This window comes from Pygoscelis adeliae, unplaced genomic scaffold, assembly GCF_000699105.1.
Source record: "Pygoscelis adeliae isolate BGI_AS28 unplaced genomic scaffold, ASM69910v1 Scaffold155, whole genome shotgun sequence".
In the NCBI taxonomy this organism is placed as follows: Eukaryota; Metazoa; Chordata; class Aves; order Sphenisciformes; family Spheniscidae; genus Pygoscelis; species Pygoscelis adeliae.
In genome coordinates, this window is record NW_008824932.1 from 3,900,233 (window position 1) to 3,924,302 (window position 24,070).

General features: G+C 37.3%; 1 protein-coding gene across 1 annotated transcript in view; it reads right to left on the bottom strand.

The window, feature by feature from the left end:
• The window catches only part of CUL3 (cullin 3), a 42,059-nt gene that overhangs the window by 15,897 nt on the left and 2,092 nt on the right, over positions 1–24,070 (bottom strand). Inside the window, exons 2-9 of the mRNA XM_009325055.1 lie at positions 18,405–18,518; positions 11,074–11,234; positions 9,668–9,782; positions 8,058–8,286; positions 6,298–6,443; positions 3,179–3,355; positions 1,918–2,088; positions 338–445 (exon numbers count right to left, since the gene is read on the bottom strand). Of these exons, the coding sequence (XP_009323330.1) occupies positions 338–445; positions 1,918–2,088; positions 3,179–3,355; positions 6,298–6,443; positions 8,058–8,286; positions 9,668–9,782; positions 11,074–11,234; positions 18,405–18,518 (1,221 nt within the window). The remainder of the gene's footprint in view (positions 1–337; positions 446–1,917; positions 2,089–3,178; positions 3,356–6,297; positions 6,444–8,057; positions 8,287–9,667; positions 9,783–11,073; positions 11,235–18,404; positions 18,519–24,070) is intronic.

A 24,070-nucleotide genomic window follows, 5' to 3' on the forward strand; every position in this document is an offset into this window, starting at 1 on the left:
GGCGCGCTGCGCTCGGCGGCGGGTCTGCAACCTGGGCACTCGCTGCAGAGCCCTTTCAGAAGGCGGCGGGTGCGATGGAAGCTGAAACAGGATTTTACGGAACGAAATTGGCACTGCTCAAGCTGTGGATCAGGCTTCGAGCTGACTTTTGCATTTCGGGAAACTCTAACAAAGTTTGTAAGACGAAAAACACAGTAAAGAGAAATATAATTGGAGGATGCTAACAACATCCTTCCTTCCGCACGCATATACTAACAAATTAAAACCCACAAGCCTCGATCGAGGTCGCGGGTTTGTACAGAAGTAAAAGGACAAGCACAGACCCCCACGCTCTTACCCCGGTCGCCTGAAGATGTTGCCTGAACTCATCCATCGTCGTGTTTGAGATGCTCATGTCCCTGAACATTCCTTCCAGTTTAGATGTGAACTGACATCCACATTCAGTCTAAAATACACAAAATAACCTGTTGTGCCAGCACTATGAAAACAGAGCTTCTGATACGTGAACTGCAAGACTAAGTTAGTTTATAAATCTCATTAAAATGGTATTTCTGTACATTTGGTTACTGGGATTCCCATTTGTATTACCTTCAGAACTTAAAAAGTTTCATATTTCATATAAGGATCTAACTCTACACATATCAAAACTTGCCTTCCTTCTCTTCACTCCCTTATTGTATTTTTGGTTTCTTTTTAGCTTCCTATCTCATCTTAAAAAAAAAATATTCTGTGAAAGCTTATCAGACCAAGGCATATACTTTCTTTCACCTGCTTTGTAGCATGATACTGTAAAGGGAAATAAAAATCTTTATTTGTATCAGAAAAAAAACCCCTGTCGTCCTAGAGTGTACAATTTTGAAGGCTTACTGCAGATTACCAAGTGAGATTACTCAACCTTTTGAGAAATCAGGGACATTGTGCACGTGTATCTATATATGCCTAACACATGCATTTCAGTTGCACATCCAGGACTTTGTGCCTATTTCTAACACATACTTTGACATATGTGGTAAAGGCAAGCACGTTAGCTTCAGCATCCTAATCACTGCGCAAAGACATGAGAAAGAGGGCAGTTCAGGTCCACTGATTGATCTTGCGAATGTATGCCCTGTGCCTTCTAAATCACCAGGCTAGAGGAGGTGGGGAGGAAATCGGGAAGGAATTAATACCGATAATTTGGAATTAATACTGATGATTTGGAGGCATCTGATGCAAACAGGCTTCGCTCACTGATAGAATATGAAGGTCAAAAATAAGGATCAGTAAAGTTCGATTTCAGGATCAAATCACTCTGGTTCGGAAGTTCCCGAGCCATTTATCACGCCACTTAGGAAGAAGCTGCCTTAGAAATTGCTTCAAGGACTGCTCACCTTAGGCTTTACTTTCTTCTTCATCTCTTGGCCTATTTAATCAGTAAATTGAACCAACTAAAGAAAACATGTTTCCAGACACTGATATGAAGATTTTTTTTTTCCCAATCTATCTCAAACTACTTAATCAAAAAGGAATTGAGCATTATCACCAGTCTGCAGATGGAGGCAACTAAAAAACGACGACGCATGCAATAAAAAAATTCTACTATGAATAACAGAAAAATCTAGGATAACAGTCTTATCTTTAAATCCAGTCACTAGATAATAGGAGTTGTCTTCTTATTTGGAAAGTCTTAACAAATTGGGGGGGGGAGTTTTGTTTTCTAGATTGCTCTCTCATCACAGGTGCTTTCCAGTATTTCCTTCCTTTTATTTCCACAAAATTATTCACAAAAGCCTTTCATATTTTCTGTTGGGGCTTTAAAAGCAAATCTGTATTTAATAGCAATCAAGACTTATGTTATCTATATATCCCTTATGTAAAACCAAAAGAAACCATATTTCTGAAAAAAATGAAGTAAAAAGTATACAGATACTGTCTTACCTTTAATTTAGATATCATATTTTTCTCAGAGTCATCTGAAACACTCTTGTTTGTGAGAAGTCGTCTTGCCAAGTGCTGCTTGTAATAGCGTTCAAAAACATCTTTCTCTTGCATAAACCTAAATAAAACCATTGCCTTATCCAATATAGTTTCTACTTCTTGCTCTGTTAGCTGTAAAAGAAATAATTTGCTGGTTTTAACCTTCCGGCACAAGTGTCTTATACAACCTAAATACTTGAAGTAATTCACAGCAAGCATATGGTCTAACAGTAGCCTATAAAGAAGCCAGCAAAACTGGTCCAACATGTGAACGATAGAGCCAAAAGAACAGCGCACAAACTCAATAGAGCGGAGAAAGAAATAGATCTAAAATGGAGGAAAAAGCAATTGTGAGGGAGAAGGGAGACGATGGATAGGTAGAATGCCTGGTAAATGCAGTAAAAGTGCCTGGATACGTTTTTAAGTAGTTTTAAAAAAGCACAGATGGAAAACAGTATCAGGAATATAAAAAGTTAGCTTGGAATGAAAGCTTTTAAATGTTAAGACTCATTTTGCAAAGCCTGTCTAGTGCCACAACAAATAAAATGATTACTTATTTTATAAATAAATAGAATTTACTATTTGATTCCCAAAGCATAAGATGCATGCAATAATATTCAGCTTTATTCAGAGCCACTGAAGCCTCAGCTGAACCATCCTGTCCAGTTCCGGGTGCTGTACCTCAAAAAATTTCATGAAAGAAGCTATGAGGTAAGACTGAAGGAAACCGTTTGTACTTAAGCTAGAAGAGACAGATGTGGTAGTAGTCCTCCATTATGTAAAAGCAGTAAAAAGAAGCAAACTGTTTCCCCTACCCAAGTGACAATATTCAAAAGAAATCACTAGATATTGAGAATAACTGCCAAACTATGAAGATATTTAAGGAACTGATATTTCAGGTTTCAAAGGAAGGCAGCTGCAGAATCTACTACAACCTAATTTTTTTTTTTTTTGAGGAGGTATCTGCCAGAAGTAATCCAGGTATACTGCTTCAGAGATGGGGGACAAGCCACAGAACATCTTGAGATCTCCTTGTGCCTTAAATTTCTGTAAGTTTAGATCTAAAGTGTTACAAGCTCAGATGAGTTACATATACTTTTTTTTTTTTAAAGGCAGTATTGCCATTTATCTTAATATAAAAATCGTTCTTGGAAAAAGCAGCTTAGTTTAATCTGATCCAAGTTAACAGAGAGAATGACCTTTTAATTTAATTTATACTTACTCCCTTGACTCCTTTTTTCAGCTTATCGTCAATAAATAATGAGAGGTACTCTGGAGACCTAGAGTTGAGGTTGAGGAAGTACTCAAAGTCACCCGCTATAGTCTGTTTGAAGAGTCGATCATTATTGAAAGATTCTTGAAGAAAGCGGTCAAACCTACTCTTCAAATCCAGTAAACCCTTTTAAAAAAAAAAAGTATAAACATTTTTATTGATTTGAAGTTGCAAGCTGTAAAACAGTAATAACAGACGAAGTTGTAGTGAAGACCATGTCTACAGTCAGAGATTCTGCAAAGCTCTCTCTATGTTTGGCATTGTTAGAAAGTATCTGAAATTTCATTTCCATTTTTAAATACCTACAGCTGCCATAAATCTCTTATGGAAGCAATTTTCAGCTAAACTGGCTAAAATATTGGTTCCAAAAACTGGTGCAGTTTGCTGCAACAGGCTACTCAAAGATTAAGAAAGTTTTTTAATCACCCTTGTTAAACAGGCTGATTTACCGTATTTTTAAATCCACAATTTAAAGGAGGTATTTGTTGTACTTGTTAAGACTTGTCAACGTTATTTGAAATTGAAAAAGTCACTATCATAAATACAGGATACGGGAAAGCACCCGCTAACTGCATCCCTAGAGCTACTAAGCAAGTTTGAGGAGAAAACACACCGCAACGACAGGCCTAATCTTGTTAGGTTTTCCCCCCCTCTTAATTTCAATCCAGGGACATGTTCTGCATTATTTAGTCGCATGTTTCTTGCTGATCTTTAAGAGTCACTGTGAACATATGAAAGTTAGAAACAAGAAATAGCTCTCCAGTTATCACAGGGTGAAGTTCACAGGTCTGAACTGAACCACTTCCCCCGAGCTAAACCATTGGATTCTTGACATCATTTTTAGGGTCTGCACCATCTTCACCCAGAGCTAAAACAACTGGGTGCAGAAGGGGGAAGCATCTTAAAATCACCTGAGCACCTTGCTAAGTATATGTGATGCACACAGGGTTTAGACATAACTAACACAGCATTCAGGGAGGGGGAGAGGAGGAATTTGACTTAAATTTATCATGTATAACTACTGCCCACAAACTGTTCAGGTTAAATGACCTTGAAGTCCTAGGTTTCTTAAGAAACTATTTATATGTGGTTACTTAAAGAAGCCATTCAAGAATTACTCAAGGAAGTAGCAATGTTTCTTAGGAAGTCACCATCTCACTTAAAGGAATGGTCTTTAGACAGGCCAATTAATGCGTATTAGAAATTTTAAATTCAAAGTAAATCCCACTATCTCTCTGTTTACCAAGGTTAACTTATGCCTCCTCTCCAGGAGTACACCATCTGAACAACCTGGTGTTAAACAGGAGAAACTGTTAGTACCTTAAATTACAACAGCATTTCAACATCCCTTCAAATTATTATAAGAAGTTTTAAATCTAATCCCTTGGCAATGCTTTTGCAATCATCTCACCAATTATGCTCAGGGTTTGGTGATGTCATGTTGCAGAAGCAGTGCTGGACTATGATGAAGTTTTTTTCTTGATGGTATAATGTAGCTTCTTTGTCTGTCTTCTTACTGCTATTTAAGTCCTTGAAAGATTCGGATGAACATGGCTGAGGTGAGAAGAGTGAGGTGGTTTCTCAATTCACAGGCATTTTTCTCTTCTTCCATCGTGTCAATGGAAGTGGAGGATAAACCTGTTTGGGGGTTTAGCAGTAATCAAATATCAATCCCTTCCCTAGGACACCTTCATGAGATGGTTGGGGTACATCCTAACGGGCTGAGGATAAGCTCTGCCAAAGCACATGCAGTATGGCTGTAAGTCTTCTTCAGCTTCATTATGCTATTTGCCTTTGTAGCAGGAGACATCGATAGCAACTTTATAATTAAGTTTTTAATTCTTTCTCAGTTAATTTTTTTACTACACCCCTTTAGGTCCATCAGGATTTAAAAGGAGTGAAAATTACTTCAAAGTAATCCAGACACTTGTTTTCCACATCACTTGCCCCCCCTCTTTTTTTTTTTTTTAAATCATACCACCAAAAAAAACCGCAACATTGTTAGACATCAAACGTAATAAATTTCAAAGGGCATTTTCTCTTCTTTTTAACAGTCCTTGGGAGAGGTGATTCTTGTCCAAGCTTGGTAAGAAGTTTGCTTCGGCATTGCCGGAAAAATCAATAATCCAATCAAAAATGTGTTTATACTCAAATGGCTTCTTATAATAGTAACCAGTTCTAGCAAAGTTATTGATTTCAAACAAAACAGCAGAGATGATAATAGACATACAGCATTACATGTTTCTCATAAAGACCAGACACAAGGACTTCAACTACACATTTAAAAAAAAAACCCAACGTTTAATAAATACACATGTCAACATTAAGTATAAAACATCTTCCAGCTATAAAAACATTTCCTTAAAGTTCAATGAACTCTAAAGACTTTATGTGCAAATTTAAAACCACCTTTTCAGAAACAATGGGAGAGAAAAGATGACAAACACCCCTGAAGCATATTTTGTGATCCTGACAAATTAACGGTACACATCACTTCTTAGTGAGAGATGGAGAACAAGAACGAACCCTTGTGTCTTCTAACATGCAGAAGTGTTCTGTTTCTCAGGGAGACCGAGAACGAAGGAAGTATTTTGTTATGATCTATATCACCTCTCAGTCACAGTTAATCTTGCCGTGGAATACTGTCATGTGATTTTTGTCTCAATAAACATCGATAGCTAACATTACATAAAATTAAACAAAATAGACTCTATAAAGCTATTTGCCAGCAGATGTACAACTCACTCTGGAGGCAAATACCATTCAGAATAATAAAAAAAATTCCCAGCAGTTACATAATTAGTCTGAATATGTTGTTTAATAAAAGCAGCTACCGAAACCACAAAACCCGAGCATGTACTTTCCAAGCAACTTCGGTAAAAGAAGAGTCCTAAACACGTCAGAAAATTCAGAAAATGTACATTTTAAACAAAATTATACATGTAGCTCATTAAATAATAATCCCTTCTGAATCAATATTAAGGTTTACCTTATCAATCATGTAGTTAACTGCTACTCTGGGGAGCGTGGGAAAGATGGAAGAAAAGAAAGTTAAAATATTTAACTACCTGAATGTAGTCAACTGGATTCTTTCCTTCTCCCTCTTCAGACACTAGTGCTTTGCCTTGCTCTCTCAGGTATGAGCTCATGCACTCGCACATTGTCTTCAGACCATTTGGCACACGGCTAAACAACTTGTACATGCAAGCAAGGTCTGGAAACAAGAATGAGATATTATGCAGGACACCCTCTGTCTGATAACACTTCTGTAACTCATTCGTTTCATAGCAAAAGACGACAGTGAAAGTTCAGCCACCTGAGCCACAAAAAGCATCCCGTTCACAGCTCGGGCACTGGAATCTTGTGACGTCTCCTTTCCTTTACCCCTGACAACACGCTGACCACAGCAGCCACAAAATTAAAAGCAAAGGTTGTATTCAATTATTCCAGGTTGTCTATAGCATGGAATCTGCTATTGCTGATCCCCAGGCCAGCAAAAAGTTGATGCTTGCGCTAAAGGATGGTGCTCTTAAAGCTTCAGTAAGATTATGTTTTCCAGTGGCATTTAAGAACATAGCTTCCAAGATCACCATCCCAAAAATCAAATACTGTATTAAAAGTTATAAGAAAATCTAGGTTAAAGCAAATAGGACAACACTAATGAGATGCTTGTTTCTGTACTAAAAGCAAAAGCTGGTAAAAATTGGAGTTTAATTCGTATTTGTCTTAAAGTCAGCCACATAATTTTACACTGCTTTGTTTCATCCATCCAAAATCATGAGAAGTGGCTTAGCTTAAACACGGCTTTCCAAAAGAGCAATCCATCCTTGTACGTTTATATGAAATCTTATCTTCACAATGCAGCAAGTATTTTCTCTCTAGTATTTAACTAAATCAAACCAAGGCCTATGAAAGTTAAACTAATTCCTCTATCTTATGAACACCCTTCAATATCATTATACCCTCAGCCTGAAGGCTATCTTAACTGGGTATTAAAGAAAAAAGGTGAAGTATAGTATCATCACTTTCATTTAAATACAGTAATTCTCTTTTCTTACAGCTAAGAAATTTGCTAACTTTGTCACTCTATCACCTAGTAACCGTGAAGCTGCTTTAATGAACAAAGGCCATTAATCTAAGCAGCGTGTTCCCCACGCTCACAGCTTTAGCGTGAGCACCGATTTCTAAATATAGATACTACAATCACTCTCTTCATTATGCTGCTTTAGAAACTTATGTTCTATCTCTTTCCACAGTAACTTTCATTCAGTCATTCTGTCCCACATTAACCTCTATCAGGGAAAACCAAATCAAGCGAAGCCCTTCTTTCTCAACCACTTCGATAAGCTGCTGCTTATCCTTTAAAAAACAGCCAACTTTTTTCCTGCAACAAAGCCCTCTCCCCAAGAATTGGTCCTGCAATACTTCTATTTAATAGTCATTTACACTAGCACTTTTTAAATAACTGCCTGTGGGCCAAAAAACTTCGATGCATTTTGACAGCTACATACTAGAGGAATGAAAATAATAAAAAGGCTCATGGAAAACAGGTGACAAAGACGACCACAATAGAGTTGTACTCTTCTTAAGGGATACTCGGCTTACCAAAAAAGTACCCGTATCTGGTACTAAATAGAAACGAGTTATATGTATGGGCTCTGTTTTAAATGACCTCTAAAAGTAGTATTATCAGATGTTTGCAAGACAGAGCCACCAAAGTGTTTTTACAATTACAGAGGAACACAAACGTTAAGCTCCACTTATCCTATGTTTAAAAACAATAAGCAGTATCGTAAGCATTTCTGTCTCCCAGATGATGCAGTCTTACCTTCTGTCTTCCCATTTTTCAGCATATGAACTAGCCCAGAGTTTTCCATTTCCACTATAGTTTTCATATGCTTGGAAATAAGCTCCCTCTCAACAACTTTCACAATTGGTTCTTCTGTTGATTTATCCAGACAATGCATCACCCGTTCTATTTCTTCATTAATTCTAGCTTCTACTTTCTTTATATATACAGAAGCACTGTTTTCAGCTAAAAATTTCTGACTTTCCATCTGTGATTAAGACAAATTAATACTTTAGACTTTTTCTTTTTTAAAGGGGAAAAAGGAAACGTACTGGTTATTTCAGATCAGCATTGATAAACAAGTTCAAATCAAACCCAGCATGTCCAGCAAATGAGATCATTATGCCCCCAAGATTTACATACATGCTTAACACAAAATAAAGGTTCTGTTACACTAACTGTGTTATATACATAAGGGGGTACATGCGATACGAACATGGTATTTTTCATATTAAAACAACCTAAGCCAACCTAGTTTCCAGTTCCCAGCTAGAGTTTTAGCCACAGGTCCAAAGAAAACAGAAGGATAGGGAGAGAGAAGAGGCAGAGATTCCTTTCAAAATACCAGTTTATGGCCTATTTATGAGTTGTGAGGATCAACAGTTCTCATTATTCTCATTAGCGACAATGCCGAGCACGTTATTTCACGTCAAACTGTTTTTATCCATACTGGTCAGCATAGTCTTTCAGAGGAAATATGTATTTAGTTTTTGTTTTTCTGATTTTTTTTTGTTTGTTTGTTTTAAAGGCAGAGCCAAGAAATAAAACTTAAATGAAAGTAATTATTTTTCTTAATTTTATGTAGCAGCAATGAAAAACAGAATGCAATGACTTAAAAGGTTGTGCAACATATGCTTCTAATTTTCAAAGAAGTTTGGAGATCAGAGGATATGACAGGCATATGATCCAGCATAAGAGTTGGGAGACTGACAAATTATCTTATCTAGGTATCTTTTAACACGTTTTACAATTTCTATCAATTTCCAACAATAGAGGAGCATGAGTACACTCAACAACCGTTCAGCTGGCTTTTTTCCTAAAACTATCTCACAAACCCCCTCAGGAAACACTGAAAATGTGTTATTCAGTGGTTAGTCAACAACTGGATAGCCACTTGGATACACTTAATTCCTTGACTCGGTTCATTTTATTACAAAATATAACTCACGAATGTAGAAACTATGAAGGAAACAAAGCTTACTCAAAGGCAGTTTGACAAGTAGTCTCCCCTCTCCATTCCCAGCCTGAAACAGTTTGAACCTTTCATGCTACTGGTATTTCAAAAAGACTGTGGCTGCAACGCAGGGACAGACCAAGTTGCATGAAATAGCCCAAAGCAGGCACAAAATTAGCATAATGCTTACTTTACATGCTATCAGCACCCATATTTCAAAACTACATTCAGATTATGGTAATTCTGTAAAATTTGTGTTACTTCTTCCGCCAAGTTCGTAAAATCTTTTCTTATTTCATTTAACGAGATGGACATAGTCATCAAGTAAGTAGCAATTACTTAAAGTACCACCAATTCTCACAATTTCAAGCAGTTACAACAACATTCCAAATATGATATTACAACATTGCTGTACCTGAAAAAATTCTGCAGACATCTCCAAAAACGGAGCCTCAAAGTCTTCTTCATAGACTGACCTTCCTTCAAGACCTAGAATCATTAACATCTGGCAAGCATTTCTTATTGCGCCTCTGCCAAAAAGTAAGTTGTTAACAACTTGAGAAATCTACATGCTTGTAAGACAGAGTACACAGCAGAATAACAACTCAGAACATAGTATCAACTTAAATAAAATATAGTAATAGAAAGTCCATCCTAAATCTGTTTGGTACATGACAGGTTTTCAAGAAGATTACAGCAGCAAGATTGTTTGTTTCGTTCTAAACTAAGGAGCTGGCAACGTTTATTAAATATTTTAAATACAGTGATAGGGAAGCAGGTCTCAAGTTCTACTAACTTGGAAAACTATTAAGAATATATTTCAACATACAAGAAAATAACCGAAAATACTACTTGAAAGAAAACTGAAAACTGCACATGTAGGTTGGAATTGAGCAATTCAAAACAATTGCACAGATGGAAGTTGCTGTGCAAAGTTTGGGGTTTTTTGTTTGGTTGTTTGGGCTTTTTTAAAAACAACACAAAGTGAAAATGTATCAGCAAGTTAAGCATTTGGTTAGGCATAGAAACACATCAATAAAATGTGAAAACAAGAGAACTGCATCCAGGAAAAAATTCCACTTTCTGGCAGTAGGGGACAATACACAGCTGTTGCCAGGGAATATTTTTCTCTTTATAAATGGCGTGTTGGGCAATCTCAATCACAGAACCGCAGCCAAAGGAGCATGGAGTTTACGTATCTCCACACCAAACAGCTGCTCTGAAACTGGAGAAGCACAAGAAAACTTGCAAATTTGAAGTTACTTCAGCTGTAGGATCTGCAGCGTGTGGCACAAAACTCCACATCTACTAAACTAGCCGGAGAACACGAGGAACAGATTTAAAACCTCAGAGACGCAACTGAACTACCAAGAAACAGATGGATCAAAACATGAGGAAGGAAAATAGAATTAAAAAAGAAAACTTCAAAAATACATTAAAAAAAAAAACCTAACAGGTACAAGAAAATTAAACAGCCTCTCAGTACAGAGGAAATACAGGGTAACAAGAGGCAGAGAATTGCCAAAACTCCGCTTTATAACCAAATGCTCTGGCACAAGGTGGTAATGGAGAGATTTAACAAAAGTTTTAGTAAAAAACACAAGATAAATATTAAAAAAATAAATTAACGAGCTTCCCCACTTACCATTATGCTAAACCTTAACGTACAAAGAAGTATGTTATTCCAGATTATGGAGAAATTTTACTTGTCATCAGAAATGCAGCCTTAAATAATGATTTATTTGTGTATGTTCTTAATTCACTCTTAAAAATTGACAGGTCTTATTTACAACAAAAGACAGTCACTTACAAACATCTTACCTGTCTACAACCTCTCCTTTCCTTTCTCTTGCAATCATATCCAGCAGAGTTTGCCGCAGGTGATCCCTAATACAGCCGTAGCGTACAACTTGATCTCGAAAAATAATCAAGCCCAAATTGTAGACATTCTCCACGTTATTTTGTTGCACATACACACGGTCCTACAACAAAGGCATACACAGCAATAAAATTTTAAATTCGGGACACTCTTGCAGTTTTGAATAGCATGGGATTGGTCATATTTGCACTGTACAGAAATAATCAAATTCACCTTCTCTCCTTCCTTCATAAAAAGAAATTATGAATACCCTCAAAATTCAAAATCAGTCCCATTTTCCAAAATTTTATTTACATAGAAAGTCTACTTTGCTTAAGAGTGTAAGCACAGCATTTATGACTAAAGCATGCCAGAACAAATCTACAGCCTTGCCACTTTTTAGTTTGGGGGCAGGGGAATCTCCAAATACTGACAAAACTCATGGCACAATCTGAAAGAGGTTTTACTTATCTACTCAAACCCCTTCCATCCACCCCTTTTTGTTCTTTAAGAAAAATTAATCAATTTTTCCCCATCTCCCATGCATCTTCCTACCACTCCTTTTAGGCAGACAGTTCCCCCTCAATTTTCAGTGAAATTTCCTGAAATAGCATCATCAGATGAACAGAAGAAAAAGGAAAACCAAAATGAGAATAGTTACAATCAAAACATTTATGGATCGGTACTGCAAAATTATACATAAGGACTTCTGTTGAACACCCTCCCCCCCAAAAAAACTGACTTTCATTCAGCTTGAGCAAGTATCTTGAAACCTTGCTATGTTTCATTAAAATCACACACATACACACGGCCCCCCCCTCCAAAAAAAAAGAAAAGAAGGGGGAGACAACAAAGAATAATTTTTATGTTTCAATACAAGTTTAAATTCTATCTCCCGACACAGTCTCAGTCTATAGGAAGGATCAAGCTCCCCACCTATCCACTAGCCCTGCACTATGTATGTTTACAAATCGAGGCTGATCCTCAGAACAGTATTCCAAGTCCGTACAGCCCAACCACCACCACCACACAGGGTGGCTGAGACACCTCTGAGCAGACGCCCTGCGTTTCTTACCGCTACCCGCAGAAATGCTCCAAAATTTTGTCTCCCCTTTCCTATTCCTCTCTCCCAACTTATCAATTCTCTAGAAAAGAAAGACTATTAATAAAGTCACTAGCAGACAGAAATTGAGTGTATTCACTTAACAGTCCAGTAGTGCTGTACTGGGTAAAACCAGACCATTTAAGACAACATTAAGAATAGAAAAATAGTGAGTTTTTACAAACTATTTCTGAGATAAGCAATGATTTTTTTCTTTAAATTTCTGTCAGGGCATAATCCATTCCTCTAATGTAATGGTTTGGATAATTAATAAAAATACTGCTTTACTACCATTTAAGCTTCAGGATGATATTATTAGAAAGAGTTACAGAGTTTTATACCCACTCACAAATCTGATTGTGATAACGTTTTCTGAGAATTTACAGAGGTGTAACAAAATTAAAAAAAAAATCAAATTCTATAAAGGATAAAGGTCAATGTTTGAAATTCAGTATAAAGATTAGCTTCTCCACAGGTTCCATCAATTACCTTAAGTGCTTTACCACACTCAGAATTGAACTGTAAAGTTACTCAAACACCTAGAAAACAAAACTAAAAAAAAAAAAAAAAAATCATGCTTCAGACTACAGAAAAAAGACTACAAAAGTATAAGTTTATATAAATTCCACAATTACAAGAAATCAGAAGGAACAGACACCACACCCTTTAGTATTTTAGCAGCTGAATTTACATGGCAAAATTATTCGTATACTAATTATATGCCAGATTGCCACTTGATGACCAGAGGAAAGCGTTAACACCGGGTTCCACAATTCAGGAATGATTTCCCACTCACTCCCTTCAGACAGGCAGCACTTAATTTAAATGAAAAAACAAGATGGGAACAGGTCAGATATGCCTACTCTGTGGCTCATGAAGCAAGCTCAGTGCTGCCTCAAACCAAAACGTTTACTAATTGGTCTCATGAAGTCAGTTTAGCAACACATGGTGGTCTAGATCTCTGGAATACGTTACTCTAATTTTTTACTGTTATTTAGAAACAGGGTTATTTATTTCACTCCCTTATTTACACACTTGCATCAAGTACATAAGTAAATGTGATTCTAAAGTTAAGACCAGCTTAAAATACACGTTCAAAGAGATGAAAGAGAAAATTAAAAAGTAGTGTCTAATATGCCATATAACTTGAGGAGAAAAGAATGTATGCATTATTTCCAAAGAATATTCAGGCCTCTGAAGCACAGGCAGCAGGGTATCAAAATGGATTAAAGCCATGGTCATGACTCATCTGCACAGTTTCTGTTGTGGCAGTGCTAAACACTGCCATTATGAAATGAAATAGTAACTGCACTCGAAACTCTTCTCAATGTAACAGCAATGCCTCTTCAGTAAGCCAGACCACTCTGCAATACCCAAATTGGAGAGCACCATCAGTGTTTCCGATACTGCTGATTTGCTCATCCGCGGTAACAGATCACTTTTACTGTTTACTAGAAGCTCTCCCAACCTAAAAAGAATTATCTTAGAGGCAGGAAACCCCATTTGGGAACAGGTTTGACTGACAAGGCTACATGCTACTGAACAGCAATCACTTCCCACGGGGAGAAGCAGCAGGTGCTTAAAAGGTAAGAGTAACTCTCAGGAGACAAGGGTGGAGTTTCAGCCAACAATTATTCACAAACTACAGCGCTGCTTACGCTGCAGAATAATTCTGTTCTCAACTAAAGCAAGTTACCTACTGTAAAATATCACCAGCCACATTTTGCCCATCTCTGCATGGATGCACTAGCTGGATGATGTCGCCTTCAGACACCGTTGTGTATATATATAGCAAGTGTCTTTGATCCTAGTTCTGAAAATAAAACCAACACTTCTCTCTACTACCTTGTGCGTAAGCCACGAACGACAGTCATATGCCCCGAGGCCAAAACTCACATCGCCGATCTGTCAGTGCCGGCCTAAATCAAGACACTGGCCTTGTGCACCGCACAGATGAGAAGGGAATGCTCTGCCCTCTGCAAAATACACAGCTGTATTCCAAGAGTAATTGTTCATTTCTGACAGTGTCTAACTGGCACGACCCATATGCCTATAATGCAGCCAGGGGTGTGACTGCTGCGCTTGCATACCTGGAATTGCTTTAAATTTAAAAAGTACAAGTAGTGAAGAAGGGACACCACAGAATCCAATTTAGCCCAGTTTCCATAAGACGTTCCAAGAGTACTCGCGCTCACGTAGCTTGAAGACTGAACAACTGCACCTCCACTGCTCCTGTTACGTACAGTAGCTAAGTGAAAGCTGTTGTAGGTATGCTTACCTAAGCTGCAGCCACCAGCGAGACTGAATTTCAGATATGCCCAAACGCAGCACGTTACTTCACTACTTGAACATGTCTTAATACATGACTTGACTTAGTGAAGACGCTACTTAGGACATGACTTCACTGCTTCAGTGCCTCACTGCTTGCTGCAGACAGTGCCATGAATTTATGGAGAGTATTACATCTATTCTGGCACTGATTACTGTAGCCTAAACATGTGAAACAAAAGGAGGAGAGCTAGTGCACATATACTACAAAATACAATGGAACCATGTAAACTTGAAATTCAGTTGTGGAAACTGGAATATCTCAAGAAAGTTAGATTTGCCTTTATTGCGCAATTCCAGGTTGCAAAACCTTACACTAGAACTACATTACACAACAGACCTGAAACCAAGCAGACTTTTACAAGACAGCACCATGACACAAGAGTCAAGGTAATACACTTTTTTTAAAATGCAACTATAAGGTAAACTTTACAGAGTGTCTTGTGGAAGAGGTTCTGCACATAAAATGAAATTCTGCCATAAACCTCAAACAGCAAGTAACCTAGTCATTAAGTATCACGACAATGCACAAACCCCATTGTACAAAATATATACCTTTCTAAAAAAGATCCTATTGAATTAATTTTTATTTTAGAAGTGGCAAAATTAAACAGAGGAAAGAGATTAAAGTGGGTTCGAGAGCTGTTTGTTTTGACTTAGATCATATGGGAGCTAATAGGTGAAAATAAGCTGGGAAACAAACATGGCATAAAGACAGGTACAGTTTAGTTTAAGATGTACAATCACTAGGCTGAAGCAAGAATTTAAGAGAGTAAGATCAGAATTCAAGAGGATGTTAAATGTTTTACTTTCACTGACGTCAGGCTGGGGCTTGTTGGGTACCAACAGGTACATTTCCTGAAACTGATGGGTAAGTAATTGGGATGGCCTACAACATAAGAGGAGAAGGATTGGATTATTTATTTATAATATATTATAATTGCATATACTTCTCCTGCTGGAACACAAGCATATCAATTAACAATGCCCGGTGACTGAATTTATACAGTGTTTGGTTTTTTTAAGATATAATTTACATTAAAAAATATTAGCTGTGCTTGAATAAAAAGGTATAAACAACTCCTGACATAAGCATATCACTGTAAAACTACATTTCATTCAGACTCAACATCATAAAAGAAGAACGAATCACTCCTTATCATATAGAGTTCTTGAAAATTGTTTCTTTGATGAGCAGTCAGGTCTCATCTTTGACAGATGTTCCTCCACTCTATAATTCTGTGGTACTAGCAGCTTTTTCAAGCTTTTTGAATTAATACATACTTAAGACTATAAGTTTCCCGCTCTTAGTCTCTTTCCAATGAACAGAATTATGTTTCACTCAACAGGACAACCCAGTGACAAAGGTGAAACTGGCAATCTTTGAGACTAGTCCCACTTTAAACCATAGCTTATGCTTTAATTTGTAATCAAAGCATGTATCTTCTAATGACAATTTGTCTTATGCCCCTCCAAAGAAAAGGAGGGAGTCTGCCCATTGTATCAGCTCCTTGCATTAGATAGAACTATCTGATAGAGATTAATTTTATAATAATAAAATATATGTGTATATTTTATATACATGTATAAATAAAATATACATGTATATAAAATATATGTATATATTTTATATATAATATATAAACATTATAGAAGTTTAACAAACAGACATCAGTGCTGTTAAAGTTGAGAAGGTTATAAAAGCATTTTGAAAATTTATTACATGTTTACTATTATACTATAAAAATATTTTATTGTACATGTGTCTTTTCTGTTTCTTTGGGTCTCATTTTGGTACAAGGAAAAAAGCCTACGGGAGGCAAATAATTAGTCAGGTGGAGGCCTCAACTGAACACCCACTTGAAATAATTAGGAACTGTCAAACAGCACATGAAAGACTATATATTTCAGAGGTATTCAAATTTATTTGTTTATTATTCTGTTCTGAATCTAAACTATAATCCAATGAAGTCCAATTTGCACTTGTAGGAATGCTGCAGGTCTCGATCTTCTGAAGTTTTGATGGAAACAGAGAAGGCTGGCTGTCTGTTCTAACAGCACTCACAAGCTTCAAACAAAAGTCAAGGCATTGCCCTCCTGAGCACAAAAAATACTTGAGAAACAGCTCTTATCTCCCCCCAAAAGTGGTAACTGAAGCATGTAACCCTTCCTCAAAGAGGGGACTTCTTGGTCCTCAATATACTGGTCAATACACTAAAACAGGAACAGCTGATAAACCAGCTCTCTCTGACACTGAGGGATCAAAGATTTATTGAATTTAAGAGCAGCAGATAACATTGCATTATCCACTCTGACCACCTATGTACCTTGGAGCATCCAGCACCTCCTGTACTGAAATAATACATAGTATTTAGCTAAAACACAACAGCTACTCCCCGAGAAAGCTCTGGATTCCATCTTCTAACGTTTCTGAAAATTCACCACTAGCTTTGGTAGATTATTCTAATTGTTAACTATTCTCGAATTTGCCCAGATGCAGCTAGCAGCAATTGATTTGTATTTGTCCTTCACAAATAGATTCCAGGATTTTTCATAGCGAAGACAGTACAGCTTCAAAGCAATCTCTCAATCTTCCTTTTGGCAAGATAAGATACACAGATCATTAACTGTCACTGAAGGCATTTTATCCACCCCTCTATCTTTAGATACGTGGTCTTTTCCCAACTTAAAAAACAAAAACAAAACAAAACAACCCCAAAACAACCCACCACACAAAACTCACAACATGAAAGCCAGTAAATCCATTAAAAAAAAAAATTAAGCTATGTGGCTACAATAATTATTCCAAATTCTTTAACTTTTAGTAGCTTATTAACCAAGTCGGATTTCTTCACAGCTAATACAAACAGGTTCGATTTCATAGCATGAGATCTTTAACAGCTACAAGATAAGATTTTAACTCCAGTTGTTCAGCAGATAGAGTATAATCTCAGTTAATCATCTTTGTGACAAAAAAAAAGGCGTTCCCATTATCTGTCCTTCACTGTCTAATACTGCATAAAGTACTATCTTCGGTATGATATTTTGGAAAAAAATTATTTTACATAAAACCCCCATAGTGTCTCACATATTTCTTTTCCTTCAGAAGTTAAAGCCTTTGGCTAGAAGCTATGCAAAAATATACTCTCCTGCACCCTCAGAACATGCCCACCATTCTGGGAATTTAAACATATACCAACTACCTAAAGCATAACACAACCCAAACACTAAAATGTAAGGCCCTCTCTCTTCAAAAAAGGCCTTTTCCGTTAGCTATCAGGTAAGGAATGCTTTTCTTTTAAAATTACAACCACGCAACCAAAGATCAAATTCTCATCTATGTTCACTGCTTGATCTTGTACCCAAGCTCTATATGAGCGGCAAAGGATTCAATCAGAATTTAACATTCAAGGACACAGACTGTACCTAAGCAAAGTTATCCTCCTCAAGCCCTTAAGCTTAAAGAACAACTACACTGCAAGTTTGAGGCAGCTTTACACCACCACACTTTCCACAGTAAGAAACCACCACTACGTGAACTAAAACATGCAAGTAACATCTATGACCTGCCAGAATGGGTCTGACCAGCTTATTTGTTAAGAATTGCAAAATTCAACCATTTTTCAGATGCATTTTTCAAGTGATAATGAGATAACCTGAAAGAAGAATCCAATTACAATTTGTCACGCACCCGTAAGAATCTTGCATGCACACAGGGAATTCAAAACAAGGGACAGACAGTAGTCTTAGGAAGAAGACTGATAAGCATGCCTTGCTTTTTACCCCTCCAGCTCATTTGTTTACATTTGCCAAGAGACAAATTTACTACATCGAGTTAAGTGTGTGAAAAAGTGGAATACCCACCATATACATCAGAATGTCTCTAATCATCACCATCGCCGTTTGATGATCATTCCATGCTTGGTTTAGTGTTTGTAGAAAGTTGTTATTCAAGGAGTTTAACACATCTTCTCGCACCTGAAGCAAGAAAAAAAAAAATTGTCATAAACCCAAGTCAGTTTCTGCTGCGTCATTTAAATCTTAACAAGCTTTGCTTCAAAAAAAAAAATTCTTGCTCCTCTATGAATTTGAATATGACAAACAAGTTCTTGCTTTTCCTGGGTGCTGACCATTCCTGCCTTGTATTTCACTTCTGTGGAAAAATAAGACTTCACACAAATAAGAAAAATCAGGCTAAAAACAAGAGCATCAAAATAAACGTGGATATTAAATTTCAAACGAATACCTGAAATCTCAAATGTTAAAAATATTTTTTTACAATTCCTCAAAGGTTTACTTTCTTATGCTATGGTGTTTCAATTAATGTTAATTAAAACATTAAAAAATTAATGTTTACTATCACAAGTACCTTCAGAATATTGGGTAGTACTGCTAAATGTTACCAACAGGACCAAGTACAGGTGGAAAATTGGCCACGATGACATTTAGAAAGACATGCTGAGATAGCACAAAGTTACAGCAAACAACAGTTCTGAAAGGAAACAATCACTTTTTAAAGACCAGACTCTTATACTAATAGTCCATAATCGCCAACAACAAGACTCCGGAGAACAAAAGAAAGTCATCATTTTTACAAACATATTTGCTAGTTGATTCATTTGTCCCATCAACTTCAGGCTTGCTTTCTTTTTGACACTACTCCTCCCTACTAATAAAAAAAGAGCATCCAGTTTCATATTTTGATTTTCATGCAGTAGGCGTACGCTACAGTGCTCAAGCTTTAAACTCATGTAAAAGAGAAACCTGAGTGAACGTAAAAAAATTATTCCAGTTAACAAAATGTGTGAATTGACTTTTGACATATGTCGTGGAGGGGGGGGGGGGGGGAGTGAGCGAGCGGCTGCGTGGTGCTTAGTTGCCAACTGAGGTTAAACCACGACAACATAACATGCAGAATACATTCTGCCCTCTGTTGTAACCGAACAGAATGTATTTTTACATTTTATAGGTTTGCATTTACACTTGCGTGACGGTGTAAGTTTCAGAATAGAGAATTCAAACAGGAAAACAAAACACATGACAAGCAGCCACAAGCTGCACCAACATCAGATGCAACCACCTGACAGACTTCATTCTGTCATTTAGGTTTTACGAAGTTATTAGGCAAAACCAGCATAACAAAAAAAAAAAAAAATCACCGTCTGCCACACTACTATATATACTCCATAAACTTAGATGAGCAAACCAGAAACATAGCATGGCATGTCATACGAACACAGTGGTCTCTTCTCAAGAAGCTGTGGAAACTTATCTCCATCATATTCACCTTGTTATTGAATCTAGGTAATACAGGCATGCTCGGAGGTTGTTCAAAGCTTTCCGAAATCTTCAAACACCTACTCCCCAGACCTGAGCAAGGCCTCTCCTCCTTGCTTTTGAAAAACACAATATGCAGTTATAAGTCACAACCAGCACTGCTTAGCTGCCTCATTCTTTCTGACAGCGGTCATCATTTACCTTTTGGTCTCCCAAACGTGTGCCCTGTTGTCATCCAATCTATGCAGTATTTAGGTAAAATGGCAACACGCATTAAAAACTTCACCAGCTGTACTTGTAAAGAGTACGCAGAATCTCCCAGAACATGAGAAACAAACATGACATGGTTGCTTTCACTTCTTTAATCAATATGGAAAAACACTGGAAACATTATTTGGTAGATCACCCACACCAGTAAAATTTACCAAAGCAAAACTAAAAGCATGATTAGTTTACAAGAACAGATAACCAGGGTAGGGATTGATCAATTTTACCCAAGCGTACGAGGCCATCACAGAACTCTTCAAGGATCAAAGATTTTTTTTTTTTGTTTTAATTTTTTAACAACAGAGGCAGCGTGCCTTTATAATTACACACATCTATCACAATAATCCTACTAGACCAGCCATTGCCAAATCACATATCAAATGGTAGCAAAAGGGGGTGCTTGCCACCAGGTAGCAATGACGACTTGCTTCCAAGCAGACACGGGAACGCTCAGATCTGTGCCACCTCTGCTCCCTACAGTATGCCATCTGGCTTTCTGGAAATGTGTTTTAAATCCAGGAATGGGTACTGTACAACAAAACTACTCAAAGAGTCTCTCTGTGAAGTTTCTCGGTTACATCCTCCTAGGTTTATTTGCAGCTGCAGACAGGTTTGGGAAGCCGTGCTTTTAGTTGCTACAAAAGCCAACCAAATTATCACTTAAAACAGCTGTCTAGTCAATAAGTGTTGAACACATTCCTTGTATGGGCCATGAATACAACAGTATTACAGGAAAACTACTATAATGCACAGAACACCTTCGCCATGCAAAGGCGCAGAGTCAAACCACTTTGGTGGAATAAATGACTTGTAGTAAAAAAACCTGGATATCCACACTCTTCTATAGAGAAGGAAGCCCTTCAGAGACACAGCTGCTGCTCTTCCAAAGCCTTATAAAAATTTCAATCTCAAAGATTTTTACCAGCAGAATGTTACTTTAAATTAGCTGAGCTTGTAGTAATTCCAATGACAACCTTTGCAGTTATGCAGTAAATTGGCAGGCATATCCAGCTTAAACAGGACTGCCCATACACAGTTTCAAAAATAAATTAGCAGCTTCATTATCTACATAAGGTCTTCTTATATTTGCAAGGATGAAATCTTGCATATAACTTCAGGCTCAACTGTATTTTATACTGGATATAGCTCTGAAGGAATTATATCACCCTCCCCTGCCAGTCTCTTAAAAAGTTTGTTGGCATAAGCTTTCAATACCTTTAAATAACTCTCTATTAAGTGTACACAAAGCAGACTTATGGCCTAGCGTTTTCTCTCTCACAGTGCCTGGCCTGACGCAGCAGCACGAATAGTTCAATTATGTAATTTCCACTACTGTAAGGACAGCCAGAACCTTCTGCGGGGAGCAGCAGTATAGAACGGCACTTTCTGAACTAAGGCCTCAAGGTCTCAGAACTTCTGTTACGGAGTTTCTTCATCTTCTACTAAAGTCCAAGTAGTCCAATAAATAGTATTCTAAAATCTCAGAGTTCCAACTAAGTTAACAGATTAACTATGACTTTACCAGGAATGTCTGTTCAGCCCTGCAGCTACTATCCTTTTGCTGAAAGGAAAAAAAAAACCACCGAAGAATATTGATGATTCTGAATTGCGTTTACTTTCTGGCAATTCCCTCACCAGGAATTGCCCTCCGTATGATTGCAGACTGGCACAAGATCATCTTAAAACATCATTAAGGAAAGATAAAGGCAGGTAACACTTCATATATTGTCAGTAAGGCTTACAGTACACCCTAACGCTCACTAATTAATTTGTCTCCTACATGACTCCTCATGTCATTCCTCCCTATTTCATAGGTGTCACAGAAATAATTTCCAACTCCCTGTAGGAGATTCCTATCTTCTCTCCCCCCTTCTCTCTGTGACACCACGATAGCAAATTTTAAAGCTTGCCAAGGATCCTAGACATACCTTTATAAGCCCCAGAGTAGACATGCTTGCTTCACCCCATTCCTTCTGCACCAGCACCCCATAGAATTCCTTCTGCACTTAACAACACTGCCACAATGACTGGCTCTGCGCGCCCCTTACCGAAGGCTTTCTTGCATGCCTGCCTTTATTATTATTCTGAAATAGCATGCACTGTCGCTACCGAACTCCACCAGTTGTATCAGCAAAGACCACCATGTGGTAAGGCATTCTGGCATGCCAGCAACAGACAGTAACAGAAATGTTTGGTACGACCAAGAAATCTTACAGGACGTGAGAATATCCCCAGCATCTCTTCCTTTTCAATAATGGTCTAGTATCTCCCCAAACCAGCACGTTTCAGCCCATTTAAGTTTAGGACAGTCCTTTACATCTCTCTGATGTACACTGCACAGAAAAACCAACATAACTGTATTGTACTTGGCCAACAAATGAATCAATTCCTTTGTCACAAACACACAACTTACAGAATGTATATGATATGTTGCATGTCACGGGTTTAGATTTCACTAGGCTATGAAGCGTTCATAAAAATGAAGGGAACTTTAAAAATATCCTGCAAACTTTTTAACTTCAAGATTTTTTTTATTCTAACACAAGTGATGTTGCTTATCATCAAATGGTTTAGAGAGCTGTAACTAAGCTTTGTGTCTTTGTTTTTTAAAAACACTTTTACAACATTTGTGTGAAGAAGTAACAGACTAGGCTCAAGAAGCGTGAAGGAAGAACGTCCACATCAAGCTACAAGATTGCCAAAGGACAAGGGAGAAATCAATGAAGTACCAGATGCACAAGAATTAAATGCTTGAATTAAGATGAAAGGTTTCAGTACTTTTTATTCAACGGTATTTTTAAATTCAGTTCTACATGTACTATACTTTAACAATGATGTCAATACACAGGCAAAGACAAGTTTTAGCATGTCCTTACCCTGTAGTAAAAACAAGGCAGTTCAAGACAGCTGACTCCTGTCAATGATGCAGAGTAAGCTACCTGGCTTACTACTGCCTTCATCAAGCAGCCAGAACCTGGTGACTGTAACTACAAGACATTAGGGTCTGCAAGCTCAAAACCAAGCATACTTTATAGTAACTTGCTTGCATGCTTGTATCTTGTATTGATCATGTGTGCACCTATCATTTTATTTACAATTGAACAGGCTGTAAAGACAGTACACGGTATTATGTTTTCTTGTTGAGAAGTTAAATGATTTTCTTCTTTAAAGTGTTTGGTTTCTTTCTAATAAAAATGCTGAGTAAGCACAACCTTCATCTAGCAATTAAATAAGCATAAATATAGCTCTTAACTGTGCCACACCAAAAATAAAAACTTTCGCTTTCCAAGCTTGAAAACCATTTGTAAAAACATCTGAACAAATACATTGCCTCTACCTAGTCTCTTCATCTACTCTTCATTAACCAGCATGACTGGAATACTACAGGAATGAAACTTTTTCGTGGAAAGATAACCAGCAGATGTGGACAGCAAATGGCAATTCTGTTTCAAGGATTCTAGCAGTTCAAAATTTGGGTTTGGCTCCTCAGAAGCACTCCCTGAACTGAGTGCAGTCCTTTACTAAAATCTATTCATTTCTGCACATTTTCATTTTGATAAAGTTAACAGATTTCATGAACAACATTTCAGTTGGCAAAATCCCCCTCTTCTAAACTCTAGCATCCACCATCGATTCTCTGAATAGAAGTCCACAACAACTTGTGATGAGAGCATTTATTGTTAATTAGCTACTTAACATTTAACAGAGAACTGCTCTTGGAAAGAGGCACTGAAAATACAAGATTCCTCTAAAATTTCTGTTACAGAAAGTGTGAGGTTGAACAAAAACTTCTTTTTATCTATCGTACAACAAGTACTAATGGCACAATCATAAGATGCCATTATAGAACTGATCCTATTCTTAGTAAACAATGCACTATTTTTTCCATACTTCCATCTATAATTGTGTCAACATAACATCCTTAAGCAAATCATGAAAAAGGACAACGAGTAGCTTTGAGCCTACAGAAGTTTTCTTTATTGTTC